This window comes from Gavialis gangeticus, unplaced genomic scaffold, assembly GCF_001723915.1.
Source record: "Gavialis gangeticus isolate Ggan-Ray unplaced genomic scaffold, GavGan_comp1, whole genome shotgun sequence".
In the NCBI taxonomy this organism is placed as follows: Eukaryota; Metazoa; Chordata; order Crocodylia; family Gavialidae; genus Gavialis; species Gavialis gangeticus.
Window position 1 is genome coordinate 15,067,641 of NW_017729016.1, and position 16,329 is coordinate 15,083,969.

The 16,329-nt window shown below is 39.3% G+C and overlaps 1 protein-coding gene across 2 annotated transcripts in view; it reads left to right on the forward strand.

The window, feature by feature from the left end:
* Positions 1 to 15,253, forward strand: part of DNAAF5 (dynein axonemal assembly factor 5) — a 61,058-nt gene extending 45,805 nt beyond the window's left edge. For both annotated transcript variants that reach the window (XM_019512901.1, XM_019512902.1), the window contains exons 8-13: positions 1,214 to 1,382; positions 4,977 to 5,124; positions 8,881 to 9,031; positions 11,149 to 11,305; positions 13,709 to 13,900; positions 14,467 to 15,253. In XM_019512901.1, coding sequence (XP_019368446.1) covers positions 1,214 to 1,382; positions 4,977 to 5,124; positions 8,881 to 9,031; positions 11,149 to 11,305; positions 13,709 to 13,900; positions 14,467 to 14,597 — 948 coding nt within the window. In that variant the 3' untranslated portion in view covers positions 14,598 to 15,253. The remainder of the gene's footprint in view (positions 1 to 1,213; positions 1,383 to 4,976; positions 5,125 to 8,880; positions 9,032 to 11,148; positions 11,306 to 13,708; positions 13,901 to 14,466) is intronic.
* Positions 15,254 to 16,329: the final 1,076 nt, after the last annotated feature.

Sequence of the window (16,329 nt, forward strand, 5' to 3'; positions counted from 1 at the left end):
ATGTAAATCCAGGGGGCACATGCCCCCCTATGCTTCCACAGAGGTGCATGCAGCGGCTGGAGCCACTCCCTGCCCCCCCAGATGAGGCGCCAGCTCCATCCCACATTCTGCCCTTGCTGAACAGCCCCTGCCCCTGCTCCACTCCCTCCCTCACCGTGGGGGCCTCGATCTGCCCCTTCCCTCCACAAACTTACCAGCCAGATGCTGCTCTCCAAGTTGCTGGGCTGTACTCCTGACTGCACATGCAAATGGCATTTATCCATGACATTATCGGCCACATCAGCCAAAGAATGCCGATTGCTGATCATGTCAATTTTTCTTTTATCGGTGCCAGTATGATATGGATTGATGCATCGGTGCATCTCTAATAGAGATAAAGGAGATCACAATGGATGACCCAGAAATGCCCCTCTGAATGTGAGAGAATTGTGCACTCTTAATATACTAGTGATTCTAGTCCTATGCTGAACAATCAAAATAAATGCTAATGTCTTTACTGTCTACCCGTCCTTTAGAAAATAGAGTAAGACCACCAACTGGGCACTTAGATATCATGGTAAGCGCACAGTTTATAAGCCTAGATGGGCAGAATTTTTATCAGCCACTAGATGGCAAGTATTTTAGGCACTGCTGAGCTGAACTTGTCCAGATTTGAATGGGTAACCTAGAGGTTAAAGGCTTTATGTTCCACTATCAATCTCTTGAACTATCTAGTCTATCAAGCAGGTTTATTTTGATTGGTGGCATGAGAATAAATCAGTATTTATACTTCAAGTCTCTGTCTCAAGAATGTAAAGTCAGTACTTTGATTAGATAGGCTGGATGTCTTCTAGTACTGACTAACGCAGGACAAGTCTTGCTAGGGTTAAAATACTTTTGGACCTGAAGTCTAGCCCCTGCCAGTCTTTTTAATCATGAGCCCACAGTGAGATGTATAACTAACCTGTGAGTCTCAGGGTGCAGATCTGTTTGGTTATGGATTTAATGTGTTACTGGTGCAAATGGAAGTGTTCAACATGTTGTAAACCACCTGCGAACAATGTTCCCATTGTGTCTTTTACTTACAACTGCAATTTTTATGCCTTTTTATCTGTTGGAACTCTTGACGGTGTTGATGGCATGGCCATCCTAGTCAGAAATGTATAAAAATCCATTTTTAACAGCATTCTGGTTAAGTTTAATGTTTTAGCTTTTTTTCTTTGTTTTCAAACAGGTAGAGGAGACTATGTCCTCATTAGCTGAGGTGCAGCATTTGAATGGCTTTCTTGATCTCTACAGACAACATATAGTCCAGCTTATGGAATGGGTGTCTGTCTCTCATGATAATTGGACCTGCTATTCTCCAGAATTACTACAGTTAGATATCATTGCCACTCATTCAGGTATGACTTGCAATGTCGTGGCATCTCCCAGGATTTTTAATTTGACAGATGCCATAGATTCTGACCATTCTGTGTTCTGCAGTATAAAATAGAGACACATGAGAAGCAGGATAAATTAGCCCACACAGAGCTCTTTGCAGACTGTTTCCAGCATGCAGGCTAGCTCACCTAGATCTAGGCCAGGTATCTCAACATTACACTGAAGTCTGCTCTATTGACATACCTAGCCTTAGTCATAATGGCAATCTGTTGGTAAAAGAGCTTAATAAAATAGTTCTTTGGCATAGCTGTTATTCAAGTACAGATGTAACTGAAATTTGAACTCAGGTTTGAAATGGCATTGAAAAGAAAAGAATGGAAGAAGAATTAGTTAAGGGGTTTCTCCTTCTCCCAGGGCCAATGCTACATATAGGATAAGGCCTTCTCTGTCATGATTCATCTATCCGTACACTTACGGTCTTTCAAGTCCACTTTTGCCTACTTCCCCCCGTGCTGTATGTATCCAGTAAAACTCACCCTGGACCTATAGGGACAAGTGCCCTTTTATCATCCTAATTTTTTTTTAACCTTCTGGTTCATGTTACCCTCATCTCCCTTCATCTCTAGATGTGCTTCAAGAAGCCTGAGTTCTTTACTTTACTTTTGTTCAGAGATGAACTCCAGTAAAAATTCTGGCCACTCATAGAGGAGAAAAAAAACTATCTAATGCAAGTGCTGAAAGGTTAGCGTGACTGCAATATCCTCCCGTCTTTTCCATGATTGGGAATATCTAGACATTTGTCTATATTCTACTTAACGCAAAGTAAATCATAAAATGTCTGGATAAACATTTTGGCGTTTCCCTATAGTGATGACATGTTGTTGTCTATGTTTTCTGTCTTGTCTGGTACAGCAACTCCTTATAGTGCTATTCTTATTTTCTTTTCATTTCTCCACATAATGTTTCTTTTAATCAATTCAACAAGACTTACTCATTTCCAGTTACCGATTTTTTTATTTGAATTTATGTTGAAATAAGTGGTTCAGATTAGTTTGTTTGTTCATCTATTTAACTTACTATTATCAAAGTATGATATATAGCATTGCTTTAAAAATACTTCAGATTCTCCATAGAGCAGTGCCTCTTGGATAATTGTTATAACAATACGGTCTTATTTATTGGCATGAAAATTTAGCAAGCTATATTTTAGGCCCTGCATTATCTAAGTCTAGACAGCAGAAATTACTATTTTGTTCCAAGTTTAAGACAATGAATTTCCAGATATTTAATGATGTTGAACTTCCCTTGGAACATGAATACTTTGACTGGTCTGTCTTCACATAGCATAAGTGGCAGAATGCTGTTGTGGAAATTTAACAGTTTCATTGGAAGAGGAAAGAAGCGCAAAAGTTTTTAAACGCGACTTACAAAATGAAAAGAATTTGCTTGTTTCATGACCTAGAGATGGTCTGGAATGGTTCTTTTAAATCAGGGGTTGTCAACCGGGGGTATGCGTACCTCTGGGGGTACTTAGAACGGCCCCAGGGGGTACACACGGTGGCTCAGGGAAGCGGTGTGCGGGGGCAGCATGGAGTGGTGAAGGGCAGCAGTGAACTCCCTGCCCTAGCTATTGGCCACTCTGCACCGCCGCCGCCACCATGTGCTGCTTCCCCACCCCCTGCCACCACCATTCACCACTCCGCATCGCTGCTACACGCCACCCACTTCACATCCAGCCAGCTGTCAGCACTCTCCTACCCCCAGTCTGAAAGGGAGCGCACTCCAGAAGGGGGTACAGTCCTTAAAAAAGGTTGAAAACCCCCATTTTAAAGGATTATTTTTGCATTTGTTTTCATTAGAAATATCAAAGTATTGTCAAGCCTGCTTTTGCTGAAGGATTTCCTGAAACACTAGTTTTATTGGAATAAACACCACAGCAGAATAAAACCTGAGCAGCTGCAAAATGGAAGTGGCTTGTAGTCAGGTTGTTTAAAATCTTCTAAATAAGTTTACTTTCATTGACATCTTAGCCACAGTTTTTGTTTGATCCAGACACTCTTGCCCTTTTGGATAAGAGAACTTTCACTGCAGTTCTCTAGTCCTTCCAAAACAGAGGGTAAGATATTAATCATAGAAAATTAGGATTGAAAGGACCTCAGAAGGTCATCTAGTCCAACACCCTGCTCAAAGCAGGACCGACCATCCCCAGCTAGATCATCCCAGCCAAAGCTTGGTCAAGCCAGGTCTTAAAAACGCCAAGGATGCTGCATGTCTGAGCTTTAACACACTTACAAATGAATGAAAAGCTTAGAACCTTTCAGGTCTTTTTAAAGAAGCAACAAAAGCTCAAACATTTTCCCCCTTTTGGCAACATCCCCTTCAAAAATACTGAGTTAAATTGTGGCTATGTATTGTTTGGAATGAAGAAGAGATTAGTGTTTTGGTGTCCTGTTAATAAACAGAAAACTTAATGTGAAAAAGATGAATATTAATTTCAGATCGAATTGCTTTGATTTTTTTAAATTTACATGACTGTTTTGAAAAATGTCTAAGCCTGGCCCTTACAAACAAGCCTTTTTATACACATTTCAGAAACAGGCAATGTTTAGAATGTTCTCTTAGTTACTGCAAGGGAGGCCCCAGAAGGAGAACAAAGGGCGTCTATACACATGCTGGATGTCTGCTCCATTGCATGCTAATTACCGCGCTCCAGCAATCTCTGCGTCACGTGTATTCAGTGACCCCACACTTTAAAATGGCAGCAGGGGTGCTTTAACAAAAGCTTATCAAATGAGGGTTAGTTAAAGTGCCCCCACCACCATTTTGAAGTGTGCAACACTGAATACATGTGACACTGTGGGTGCTTTACTTAGAGCAGCTCTCAGAACTGCTTTAATTAAAGTGCTTCCTCCTGCCACCTGGAGCATGTGTAAAGATGCCCAAAGCATGTGTAAAGATGCCTGCTCTGTATGGATTGATTTCAAGGATCCAGTGGGCAGTTTATCATTGACTTGGGATTCAAAATTTGGCTACTTATCTCAGGCTCCAAGAACAAACCAGTGATCAGGATTTGTTGCCCTGGACTTTGGTCCATTCATGAGGATCTCCCACCACTTAAAGCTATACAATAGGAAAGTTTTCAGCTGTGCTTTCAGGCACAGTTCACTGGAAGCTTTGACAGGTTCCAGGCTTCTTAAAGCAAACCCACTTGTGAACCAATGTATTTCTAATACATTAGATTATACTTCTTCAGAACAAAGTAGAGCACCAGCCTTTTGATTACAGAGTTGAAGGGTTTCTTCCATAGCTGCCCTTCAGCTATGAAGTCCCACCCCCTGATAGGTAGTATGTACCGGCATAGAGTATGTCTGTACTGCACGGTGCACTCTAAGCTAGTTCTGAAGGAGCTTCGTAGTTCCTTGCCATCCTGACTTAACTCCTGACACTTAGGTTGAAGCATATCTATGCTGCATTTTGCAGTGTTCATATCCATGATTACTTTGAATGCCAATTTATCTCTTGCTGGACTTGTATGAGAAATGTTTAACCATTATTTACTGCATTAATACTAAACAGTAATTAGTACAAACAGGATTTCAATGTTTATTTTCTAGGTCCTGTCATTGGCAAAGTTCTTCCCGATTTTATTCTCATCCTAAAGACATGTCTTCAGCCAACCAAAGACCCACAGATGCGTTTAAAGCTTTTTACTATTTTATCCCAGATGCTTGAGAGAGCAAATGAAACCATCAACTCTGAGGGGTAGGTACAGTTGTGATTTCACAGCTGCTGTTTAAACAATACTATATCATTCCAAAATTATGTTCATGGTGGTTAATTAACCTTTCTAATTGTGTTTGTGTAAATATGGGGGAGAGGGGAACTTCATATCCTGAAGTAGAGGTCTCAAATACTTTTTTTTTTTTCGAACCCTGCTCCAAAAGCGGTCTACAGGGTACAGTAGTAAAATAAATAAATAAATAAAAATGCTTAGCCTGTGTTGTTTGTAGAGGTTCCACCATGATGAGTTGTACCGGTAATGATGCAATGGTGGGAGGTTTTCAAAAAAATTGCTGGATTAAAAACACTTAGCATTTCTGTGAAATTTAAAATAGGAAATTTAGGAAAGAAATGGTATTTATTTAGCTGACTGCTACATAAATCATCAGTCTTTGTATCCAGGTAAAAATTTGCAGCTGAGCAACAGAAAGATTTATCATCTACTTTATTTTTAAAAATTTCTAATACAGTATTTAAAAAGGGTTGAATTATATCCTCAGCAAGGAATTATTATGACTCTTTAATGGCTAATGTTGTTTTGTCCTCTTGTGTATCTTTCTCTCTATCACTTACAACATTTTTAATGCCTTAACAGTGAATGTCCACATCCTGCAATGGAATCTACTAACATGGGAACCCTGATGTTCACACAGGGTCCCAGTGAAGTCCATGAGAGTTTGCTTGCTTTGAGAGTCCTTTCTAGCAGATGCAATTGTCGGATCAGGGCCAAAGTGTATAATTAAGATGGCAGCTGATAAAGCCCTCCTTTTGTAACTGAAGGATTGCATGCCATATTTCTAACATGTGCTTACAATAATATACTTTCAGAATATTCAAGGGTCAGCCCTAAATAATCCTGTTGAAGTCAATGGGATTACTTGTTTGATTAAGGACCTCTCACATGAGTGGTACATAGATGGTTAGGCCTTAAGTTTGTAAGTCTTTGTTGTACCCTAAAAGGAAGGAAAAAAGGCCATTTGGAAAGGACTTTTGCTGCTCTGAGATGAGCCCATTTGCTGTAAACTGATGCATTTTTTTTTCTCTGAACTGCATGGTCTAATTTCGAATCCAAGCTTCTTGGGAGCAAGACTGCCTTCTGGTGTGCTTTGTAGCATTTGGAGCACTTTGGATTAATAATGTATTGTAGATTAAATGCTGAAGGCACTGAGCTTGCATTCTGAACTTGAATCCAAAACCATTTACAAAACAAAGTGATTTTAATTACTGACCTACTGAAACTGACTTATGTGGGACTCATTTTTTAATGTGTATACATGTTATATACAAAATAAATTGCATATCTTTAAAGTGGTATAGAAACAGAGAAATGAGACTAACCTAAACTTCCCCCATACTCTAATGTGTAAAGTAATTGATACCTAAATAAAGCGAAGATAAGATTTAATGATGTACATCTGTAAAATGGGGATAATGGTTTTAACCAATTTTGTAAAACTTTTTGATATCTACTGATTATAATGACTGGATATGAGCTAGGTATTCTTGTAATTATGTGCGTGGAACCATGTTACACTTATTTTAAAAACAAGTGATGGCAAATTCTTAACTGAGGGAATTGTATAAAAGGGGGAAAATTTCACTGCATGAAACTGGCTCACCTTTGGCCGATACAGATACATATATGAAGTTCCATTTTTTTATAAAATGTATTCTTTTTATTATACAAACAACAATGAAAATGCTGTACGTAATGCATGAGGAGGTGGTTATCTGATATTCTCAGTTTAGAAGTAACAGTAACATCCTTGTGTCTGAATGCCTGTCTTCTACAAAAAGATGTTCACCTTCTTTTAGTCACATAATAGCATTCGTTATCTAGAAGTAATTTGCTTTTGTTTTTCTTAAACAGTTTAATAGTTCAGATTGAGAGCTTTCAATGGACCTTGTTAAGCATCTCTCGTATAGCCATCTCCTTGCTTTGTCTTACTGTGTGTCAGTATTTTACTTGATTTGCCTCACTTATACCAAATACAAGGCATTTTTTACAATGATTTTTCCCAGGGAACATGGCATTATAGACAGCACAAAGTCTGGAATCTACCATTTTACATTTTGACAGATATTTCTTTAGCCTTTAAAGAAGGTCTTACTAAAAACACAAAAAGCAAGCAGGGGTCACTTAGTACAGACCACCTTGGAACTAAAAGGAAGATTGAAAGGATAATGATCAGCATTTAGGGCTTTGTGGAAACCTTTCATACAGGAAATGACCATTTTCTTTTCAGAAACACAATTAAGTGCCTCAAAATATTCACTTTTGAAACTTTAATTCCAAGTCTCATTTCCAAAGTGTAATTTGTTTGGAGGGGCTGCCTGTCTCTTGTTTATTACTTATTCATAAGTGCCACCTGCTGGCTAAGAAGCAGAAATGGGAACATAATCTCACATGTCTCTGATTGGTATTATAGACTGAAACAGTTAAAAAAAAAAACAAAAAAAAAACCCCAAAGCCAAGCCAAGTGTGTGTTTTTGTCATATAGAATATAGTTTTCCATTTTTGTGTAGAGGGAATAAACACCTGGCTCACTCTCACTAGCAAAGCAGACTATTTACATCTTCTCATTTATATTCCAGTAAGATTATACCCAGAGGATAAACCCATTCTCATAATGGTTTTGTATCCATCCAGCAAGGATAGGTGGCAGTAGTTACATCCCAGAGGCACAACAATCACTACCAGTTCTTACAACCTTGACAGAGCCATTGATGAAATCTTTCCCATGGCTTTTTTTTAAAGCTGTTTGGGGACTAGTGCTCAGCACCAGTGTACACAGTGAGTACCTCCAGATGCATGTTATGTCTTTGTAGGAGTCACTTATTTCACACACAAGGACTCTTGGAGAGGTCAGCAGCAGTTTCTTCTCTTTTTGTTGCAGGAAGGCGTTCTCAGGAGGCTGGTTTCCAAAATCTTTACCCTTTTTCTCATTTTAATATAAACATTGCTTGAGCTAGAGCACATGTGACTATCACCTGCTGCAAGTAGTCTAGCTTTACAGAACTATTTAGTACTGTAGCAGCTCATTCAATAGAAGAGGCAGAAGACAGTGTTAATCTTGATCATGATCAAAGATATTGCGAGTTTCCATATTTGCAACCCAGCGCCAGCAAGACAAACACAGTGCGTGTATGACATGCCATGTACCACCATAAACATGATCAACGTTCCTACCATCAAGAACAAATTTGCACTGATGCTGGTGCCACAAGGAAATCCGACTGAGCTCACATCCTTGAGGGAAATGGCTTCTGAGCTAAAGGGAAGCTGAATTATTCCAGGTCTCATCAAAGCAATTGTTCTTTTCATGTTATATAAGACCCTTCAATGGAGCAAACACTAATGGATCATTGCAGCATTCATGTCAGGTGGTCTTATGTTATCTCCCCCTTACAGGTGGATAAATTGAGACAGAGGAAGGTAAGTGGTTTGCAAAGATAACACAGCAAGTTAGTGGCAGACTGAAATGGGGCAGGGGGAGTCTGGAACCCCTTTTTCCTGAATGTTAGCTATGTGTGCTTGAAGCCCAAATACTTAGCTGGAAAAAGATAAGTAATGAAATGCTGCAATGAAATGTGTAATTATATTATTGATAATGTTATGCTGTGGTCTTTTATTTTATCTATCCTGCTCCCAAGAATGAAAAATTCTCTTTTTTGGCCTGTCAATCTCTTCACCACTTTCTCATGAACCTTTATTTGCTTTCTTATTTCTGGCTTTAGGCAGTTTCTAAGCTACCTTGAGATCGTGTTAAAAGACATGTTGGCTCCTAATCTGCACTGGCATGCTGGAAGAACAGCAGCTGCTATCCGTACCACAGCTATATCATGCCTTTGGGCTCTTATTTATAGTGAAATGCTTTCACCGAAAGAGGTAAACTCCCCCTTCACCATCACATGTATGAGGTTGAAAACCATCAGGAGCACAGAGTAAACACAAACTTACCCTTTAAAAAGAATGTCCTTCAAATGTGTAATGCTTTTCACTGGTCTTTTGATGAATCTCATTGTTAAATTTATAGTAACTTAAAATGCAAGGAGACAGTAAATAACTGAGATGGGCAGGGGGGTGGGGGAGGAATTACGTCCTAACTTAGGACTGAATCTTGCAAGCACTAGGCATTCAACACAGTTCTCACTGTTGTGAAGTGTAGTGGGGCTTTGTGGAGGCTCGAGTCTGTTATTGTATGCAGCATAAGAACCATAGATAGTAAGTCTTAAAGCTGGGACTGCTAACAAGATTGGACCTGTAACTGATCCTTCCGCAGCAGCACCGCTATTAGCAATACATACTTTCACTGTACCATGGCAAAGAAAAACTGCAGTCAACCTTGGAGCCCACAGGTCCATCAGAAAGAGAGCTAAACGAAAGAGCCAGGGAGTGGGGGGGCTAGAGCCAGATGCAAGAACTAAATGGGAGGAAAAGCTAGGCAGCTTGGGATGTTTGAAAGGTGTTGGCAAAATGACCACTTGCGTTGGTAATGCTGTTGTCTTCCACGGTGTTTAGGAGGTGATCAACTGCATTATGGGTGTCTATACATGTGCAATGAGGCTACTCTGACACACTGTAATTACAGTGCGGAGCAGACAGTCATAGACATTAGGGTTGGTAGGGACCTTGGAAAATCATCAAGTCCAGATTAATTGAATCTGCTAGAGCCGTGATAATTACTGCTGTGGTAATTACTGCACTCTAGCATCACGTGTATCAGCATCCCTGGGCTGAAAAATGGTGGCAGGGGCACTTTGACTAAAGCTCATCAAACAAGCTTTAGTTAAAGTGCCCCTGCTGCCATTTTTCAGCCTGGAGGTGCTGAACCATATGACCCTTTGGGCATTTTAGTTAGAGCAGCTCTCAGAGCCGCTATGATTAAAACCCCACCCCTCTGCCCCACCAGAGCACGTCTATAAACACCCTATGATACATGACATTTCACCAGGTAGCAGTCCCTTCCTGTGACAGTCACATTAGAAATACCCCAGTGCTCATGCCTAGGCCTATATTCTCATCACAGTCGCATGCATTTAAACTCAGTAAAGTTCCTCCAGATGCATGCTAATCTAAACTGAGATTTAGAAACATCACCAATAGAAAGAGGGGATGAAAGAAAGAAAAAAAGAAAGAAAGTTTTATCTAGATCTGGTTGGCCTCTCTTTGGGCCATATTATGTTTTGTTTTGGGTTTCTTTCTTATGTATTTCATCTTGTTATGACAATATCCATGGTACAGGTCACACAGAAAATATTGTGGGGCAACATTAGCTTGCAGATTGCAGTAGTATCGCTCCCTCATCCCTCTTATATTTGTTTACATTTAACAAAACTTTTTTCATATATAAACAACTGACATTAAACGTTATTAAAATTACCTTTTGGGTTTTTTTTCTCTGATTAAGCTCTGATTCAGCAATGTGTTTAAGCATATGCTTAACCTCTCGGGTCACAGTGACTTCAAAGAAACTACACAGGTTCTTAAATTATATCACGTGCTTAATATTTTGCTTAATCAGAACTGTGGTATTTTTCCACACTGATGTACAATAACAAATATATACATTAAAACCACAAAAATGTGAGTCAGCAGTGGGTGTGCCATTTTATTAGAGGCCTTTAAATGCTTCCATTTAGCTCATGAGTGCCATCTATTGGTGTGCCAATGTCATTTTTAGCTCCAAAATTCTGGAAGTCTTAGCAAAATGTTTAAAAAGAACAAAAAGAATCAAGTCACCTGAGAGCAAGTTAAACTCTTCCTGTTTACACTAGATTTGCCTGATGTGTTTCCAAAAGTTCTCATCAATTAACTGACTCAACAGCCTATGTTTGAGGGAAATAATAACAGCACATAACCACCACAAATGAAGGATTCTTATATGTAACCACAGCTAAGAATTTGCTTTTTTAAAATAAACCATCAGGATTTCAGACAGACTTAGCAAATTAAGATAACCAATTAGTACTCTGACTTCTGGTGGTTTGTTTGTTTTATTGCAGGTGCATCAAGTAGAAGATGCATTGATGACTCAGGTAATTGCCACAATGGATGAAGATTCTAAAATTACCCGATTAATGGCTTGCCGTATTGTCAACAGTTTTTTAAGTGTCTGTGGGAAGGAGTTTGGTCCAGATAAACTCAATACCATTTATCCTGGTATGATTTGCTTTTGTATTTGTATCCTGGTACAATTTGTATTTTCTGCAAATACTTTTCAAATTTAAAGTAATATTTTCAAATGTTCTGGTGTTATGGAGATGTAAGCAACTCCATAGCTCAAGTTGCCTTTGCAGGGTTTTAGTGTTTTTGATGGTGAAAATTAGTTGATTGTTACATTAAGCACATCAGTCTTGGCCCTTGGATCTTTTATGCAATTTGCACAGCCATTTTTGGCCTTGCTGATGCTAGGAATGTTGAAAGCAGTAATATAAAGGAGTAGGTATCTATTTCATTATCTAGTCCAGATCCTGTGCATAGAGCCAGCATGAGGTCTAAGTTAAGTGAAATAGATATAAGTAACACATAGTTCTTCACATGTAGGCGTTTTTCACCCAGAGTGAATACTGTATTTAGTTGAATCCAAGATGAGGTTTTTTCATTCAACACGGAGGGGAGCCTTGTCTTGGATTTGAGTACAAGGTGAGGCAGCAGGTGGCTGCTACAGCTCTGGCTCAGGTCCTGACCTGGGCTCTGCCTACAGCCACTGCCACCACCCTGCTGCCTGTGTCCCCTGTCCACCTCCACCCCCAACCTTCACAGTTGCATACATACTTAAAATGGAATTACTGGAAGTGTGTAAAATTAAGTCAGTGGAACTCAATAGTGTGTGCAAAGGTAAAACATGCACAGTTTTTTGCAGAATCAGTGCCTTCAGTATCATAGCTGGTCTGAGCCTTGTGGACAGTGAAGGATATCAAGCTAAATAAATAGTGCTCTTGTATGTTTGTCCACTAGATGGAACTTCACTCTATATTGTCCCCTTCTCCAGGCTTGCCTGCTTCTCTGCTGCATCTGTTCCCAAGTAAGGCTGTAAGAATAGTACACATTTTAACTGCAGGGGCGATGGAACAAAAATGCATTATACAAACAGTGGCTACACTGTACTGCTGCTTCTGCTGTTCAGACTGGTGCTGACAGGATACCGTGACAATATTATAAATAGGCTCCATTTCTAGGAGTAATGTTCTAGATTAGCAGTCCTCAGTCTTGGCCTGTGGGCCAGATCCAGCCCATGAAGCTATGTTGTCCGGCTTGTGGGTCTCCCCACACATCAGGGAAGCCAGTGAGCAGTGATAATGTTAAATTGTCACTTCCCCACTGTCAGATTCTCAGACCAGTGGGGAGCCTTGCAGGCAAAGTGATGTGGCCCTGTATGCTAGATCACACTGGCATGCGGCATAACACCAATGAGAAGTGTTGGGCAGCCCACAGCAAGGTCCAGCATGCAGTGTGTCAAGCCAGTGTGCAGTCTAACTCAACATACCAACCTCACACGGGATCAGACCTTCATACTGCCCCTGTGTTTGTGGGGCCAGAGGTTGAGCACCATGGTTCTAGATTAGAAAATCATGTAGGTATGAAAGCCACCAAAGAGATATTGATGGTGTGCATTTGTATTAAGAATTAGTTATCACGCAACTGCATACAGTCAAGTGCAATTTGTTATCTATCTACAGATTTTATATATTACCTATGAGCATAGCATGTTTGGGCTGAGCAGTCTGTGTTGGGTAAGAAGAAAGATTGGTTTAAATATGTATAAAACCAAATAAGCCTCTCAAGCAGGGAATCAAGCCTGATCATTAGTGTAATAGGCACGTAGTACAGCAGGAACTTAACAAGTTAAGATTCTCACGTTAGAGGTGTAAGTAATCGTTGCAGTCACTAACCAAGCATCAGAAGATGTCCTCTTCACATCCTACTCAGTTTTAGCACCATACATATTCAGATGATCTCTAGTGCAAAGTGTTTTAACTGTATAATATCGGGTAAAAACTTAAATATGTAACAGAAATTCTCTGCTGAAATGAGACTGTAATGGTTCAAGTTTTAAAGTCCCATCTGTGTTTTTTGTAATGCTTTAGTAAATATTAGGAATATGTTTATAGATTTGATGTTAGGAAAAATTCAATTAAATCTAAGTCATTTCATAAATGCCTTAACTCATTTTATTCAGTGTAACTAAACTTCACATTTTAAAGCACAATCCAATAATATTTGAAGTTTTTATGTTCGGGTTAGAAAAACATTTGTTTGGAAGATTTTAGACCAAGATGATCCTGCCTTGAGCAAAGGGTTGGACTAAATGATCTCCTGAGGTCGTTTTCAGCCCTATTTTATTATGAATGCTTATTAGGTAAATTTATATTTCATGTAGTGCAGCTCATTAAAGGTAACAAAAGCAATGTTATGAACATAATAATGATTGTTATGCTTTAATAATTATGAAATACATTTTATTTTAAAATTAATTTAAAGAACAAGATATTGTTTCAAGTTTTAATTTTTATGATTTTTGCCTTGTTTGTCTTATTTCACTATGCAAACCTTTCTTTTTAGAAATCTTAAAGCGGCTAGATGATGTTTCACATGATGTCCGACTGGCAGCTGCTGAGACTTTAATTAGCTGGTTTAAATGCATAGGAGACGGTGATGGGAAAAGTGTACTTAAAAGCAATATTGAGTTTCTTTACCGAGAATTACTGATTCATTTGGATGACCCTGATCAAAACATCCAACAGGCAGTCTTAGGTAAGATTTTAAATGGTCTGTAATTTTAAGACTGTTTTTTCAGATAAAAACATGAAGTACAGTTGTAACTCTTCTATAAAAATAGTGCATACAGCTGGGGACTAGGGCTAGTGCATAAGAATTAATAGAAGTTTCTCTATGGATTTCAGCTGGCACAGGACCAGGCCTTTATTTGAATAATGTAGCAAATTAGATTGAGAGATACATTTAGCATATGTGGGCAAAGCCATCAGTGTTTTGGTCTATCTAGAGATTAGATAAATTAAGGGGTTGTCAGTCACTCCCTCAGATCTGGCAGTAGTTACGAGTCACTGCAAGATACTATCATGCAATAGCTTGTTTAAAAGCCTCTGTCAAATAATTGATAGTTTCAGTCCATGTTCAAACAGGCTAATATCAATAGTGCAAATACAAACAAAAGGAGAAGAGTAAAATGATTATGAGAACTTACTCTCCCTCATTGATTACGTCCGTTCAGGTCAGATTTCAGGCAGTTTGATAGAGCATGGGGTAGAGGAGGACAGAATATTTGATAATTAATTATAAAACTCTGTTCTTCTTCACAGAAGTTTTAAAAGAAGGAAGTGATTTATGTCCTGATTTGCTTGTGAAAGAAATTGAAGTAGTTGTACATAAACATCGAACTCCAGTCTACTGCAATCAACTTCTACAGCACATTCAGTCAAAAAGGAAATAGGGTATCTGAGCCAATGTCAGCACTGTTTCTAGAGCACCCAGCATCCAGTTTACATGAGCTGGAATTGCCATGTTTTAATCTGTACAATAAAATGGGCTGAGTGATAAAGGTAATGCTCTTCTGTAAATTTAATTACCTTCTGTAAAAGTTAAATTGACAATTCTACACCTCAGATTGCTGTTTCAGCCACCCTTTACATATTTTAAAATTAATTCAATAATATAAAATATTTGGGATACAAGCTATCTGTAAATTTATTTGACAGTGCTGACAGTTGAGAGAGATTCCTTATTTAAACAAACTAATTTCTTTATAATGGATGCTTAACCCTAAACCTAGACTATTTTAATACAGTTCTGCTAAGCGTTAGCCATATTATAAAGCAGATTAAGGATTATGTTTGAAAGAAAAATAGTGCTGCATTGTTACAAAATATAGTTGGATCAGCAGTATTTCTATTTTTGTATTATAATTTGCAATTTTTATTGTTATAATTAACAGAGTAGTGCCTTGGAATGCAAACAATGTTGTATTCCAACATTGTGTTGAGTTAATCTGGTTTTAGTTAACAGATTTTTTTAAGATTTCTTTTAGCATCTTGTGTCTTTCTGAATTTACAGAATTTTGAGCTCTTTAATAAAACTTCATTTACAGTATCCTCTCTATTCCTGTCTGTGAATTATAAAAGAGCAGTGTTTATTTTCCGTGATTTGAAATTAAGGTAAAGTTGAAAGATCACAGAAAACCAGGTCCATCATTTCTTAAAAAGTCCCTGCTGTTGACTGAATGTTTTAGTCTCTTCATCCAAATGGCTTGGCTTACATGCACCAAGTTTGTATGTTTGCACTGGCCTTACAGAACAGAGGTATCCCTATTACTGATATTTTGGAATAGATTGGAAGGAGAGACTGGGAAGGAAGCAGTGGGTAGCATGAAAACGACAAAGATTAGAAAAGCCTGTGTGTGGACGCATACACTTTTCACCTACTGTAAACAAGGAAAGAGTTAGCAGGGAGGTCTTCAGAGCAAGGATAAAATTCAGGGGTGTCAAACTCATCTGGCCCTCTAGCTCCACAAGCCAGACAAGTGATGTGGGTACAGTCCATGGACCAGATGAATGGTGTGTGGCCAGTAGGGTTGTGTGAAAGGCATTGTTCCGTTCCAACTTCAGTTTTGAGGTCTGTACAGAACAGTGTTTTGTATCAAATATAATTTCAAGTCAAAACAGCCTCACTATTTTGCTTCGTTGAAACAGTGAGGCTGTTTGACGCTGTTTCTACCATTTCACCGGACCATGGGGCTGGGGAAAGGAACTCAGCCAAGATGGTGAGCCCAGGAACTCACCATCCCCCCGCTAGATCAGGCTGGGGGCAGGGAAGCAGCCCAGCTGGGCTGACTCCCTGACCCCTGCTGGATCCTGAGCCGGGGATGGGAAGTCAGCCCAGCTGGACTGACTTCCCATCCCCAGCGCTATGGTTGAAACGTTTCGTAGTTTCATAGTTTCTAGGGTCGGAAGGGACCTGAGAAGATCATCTAGTCCGACCCCCTGCCATGGCAGGAAAGAGTACTGGGGTTAAATGACCCCAGCAAGGTCATCTAACCTCTTCTTAAAAAACCCCAGGGTAGGAGCCTGCACCACCTCCCTTGGAAGTTGGTTCCAGACCCTAGCCACCCTGACCGTGAAATAGCGCCTTCTGATGTCTAACCTAAATCTACCCTCTGCCAGCTTGTG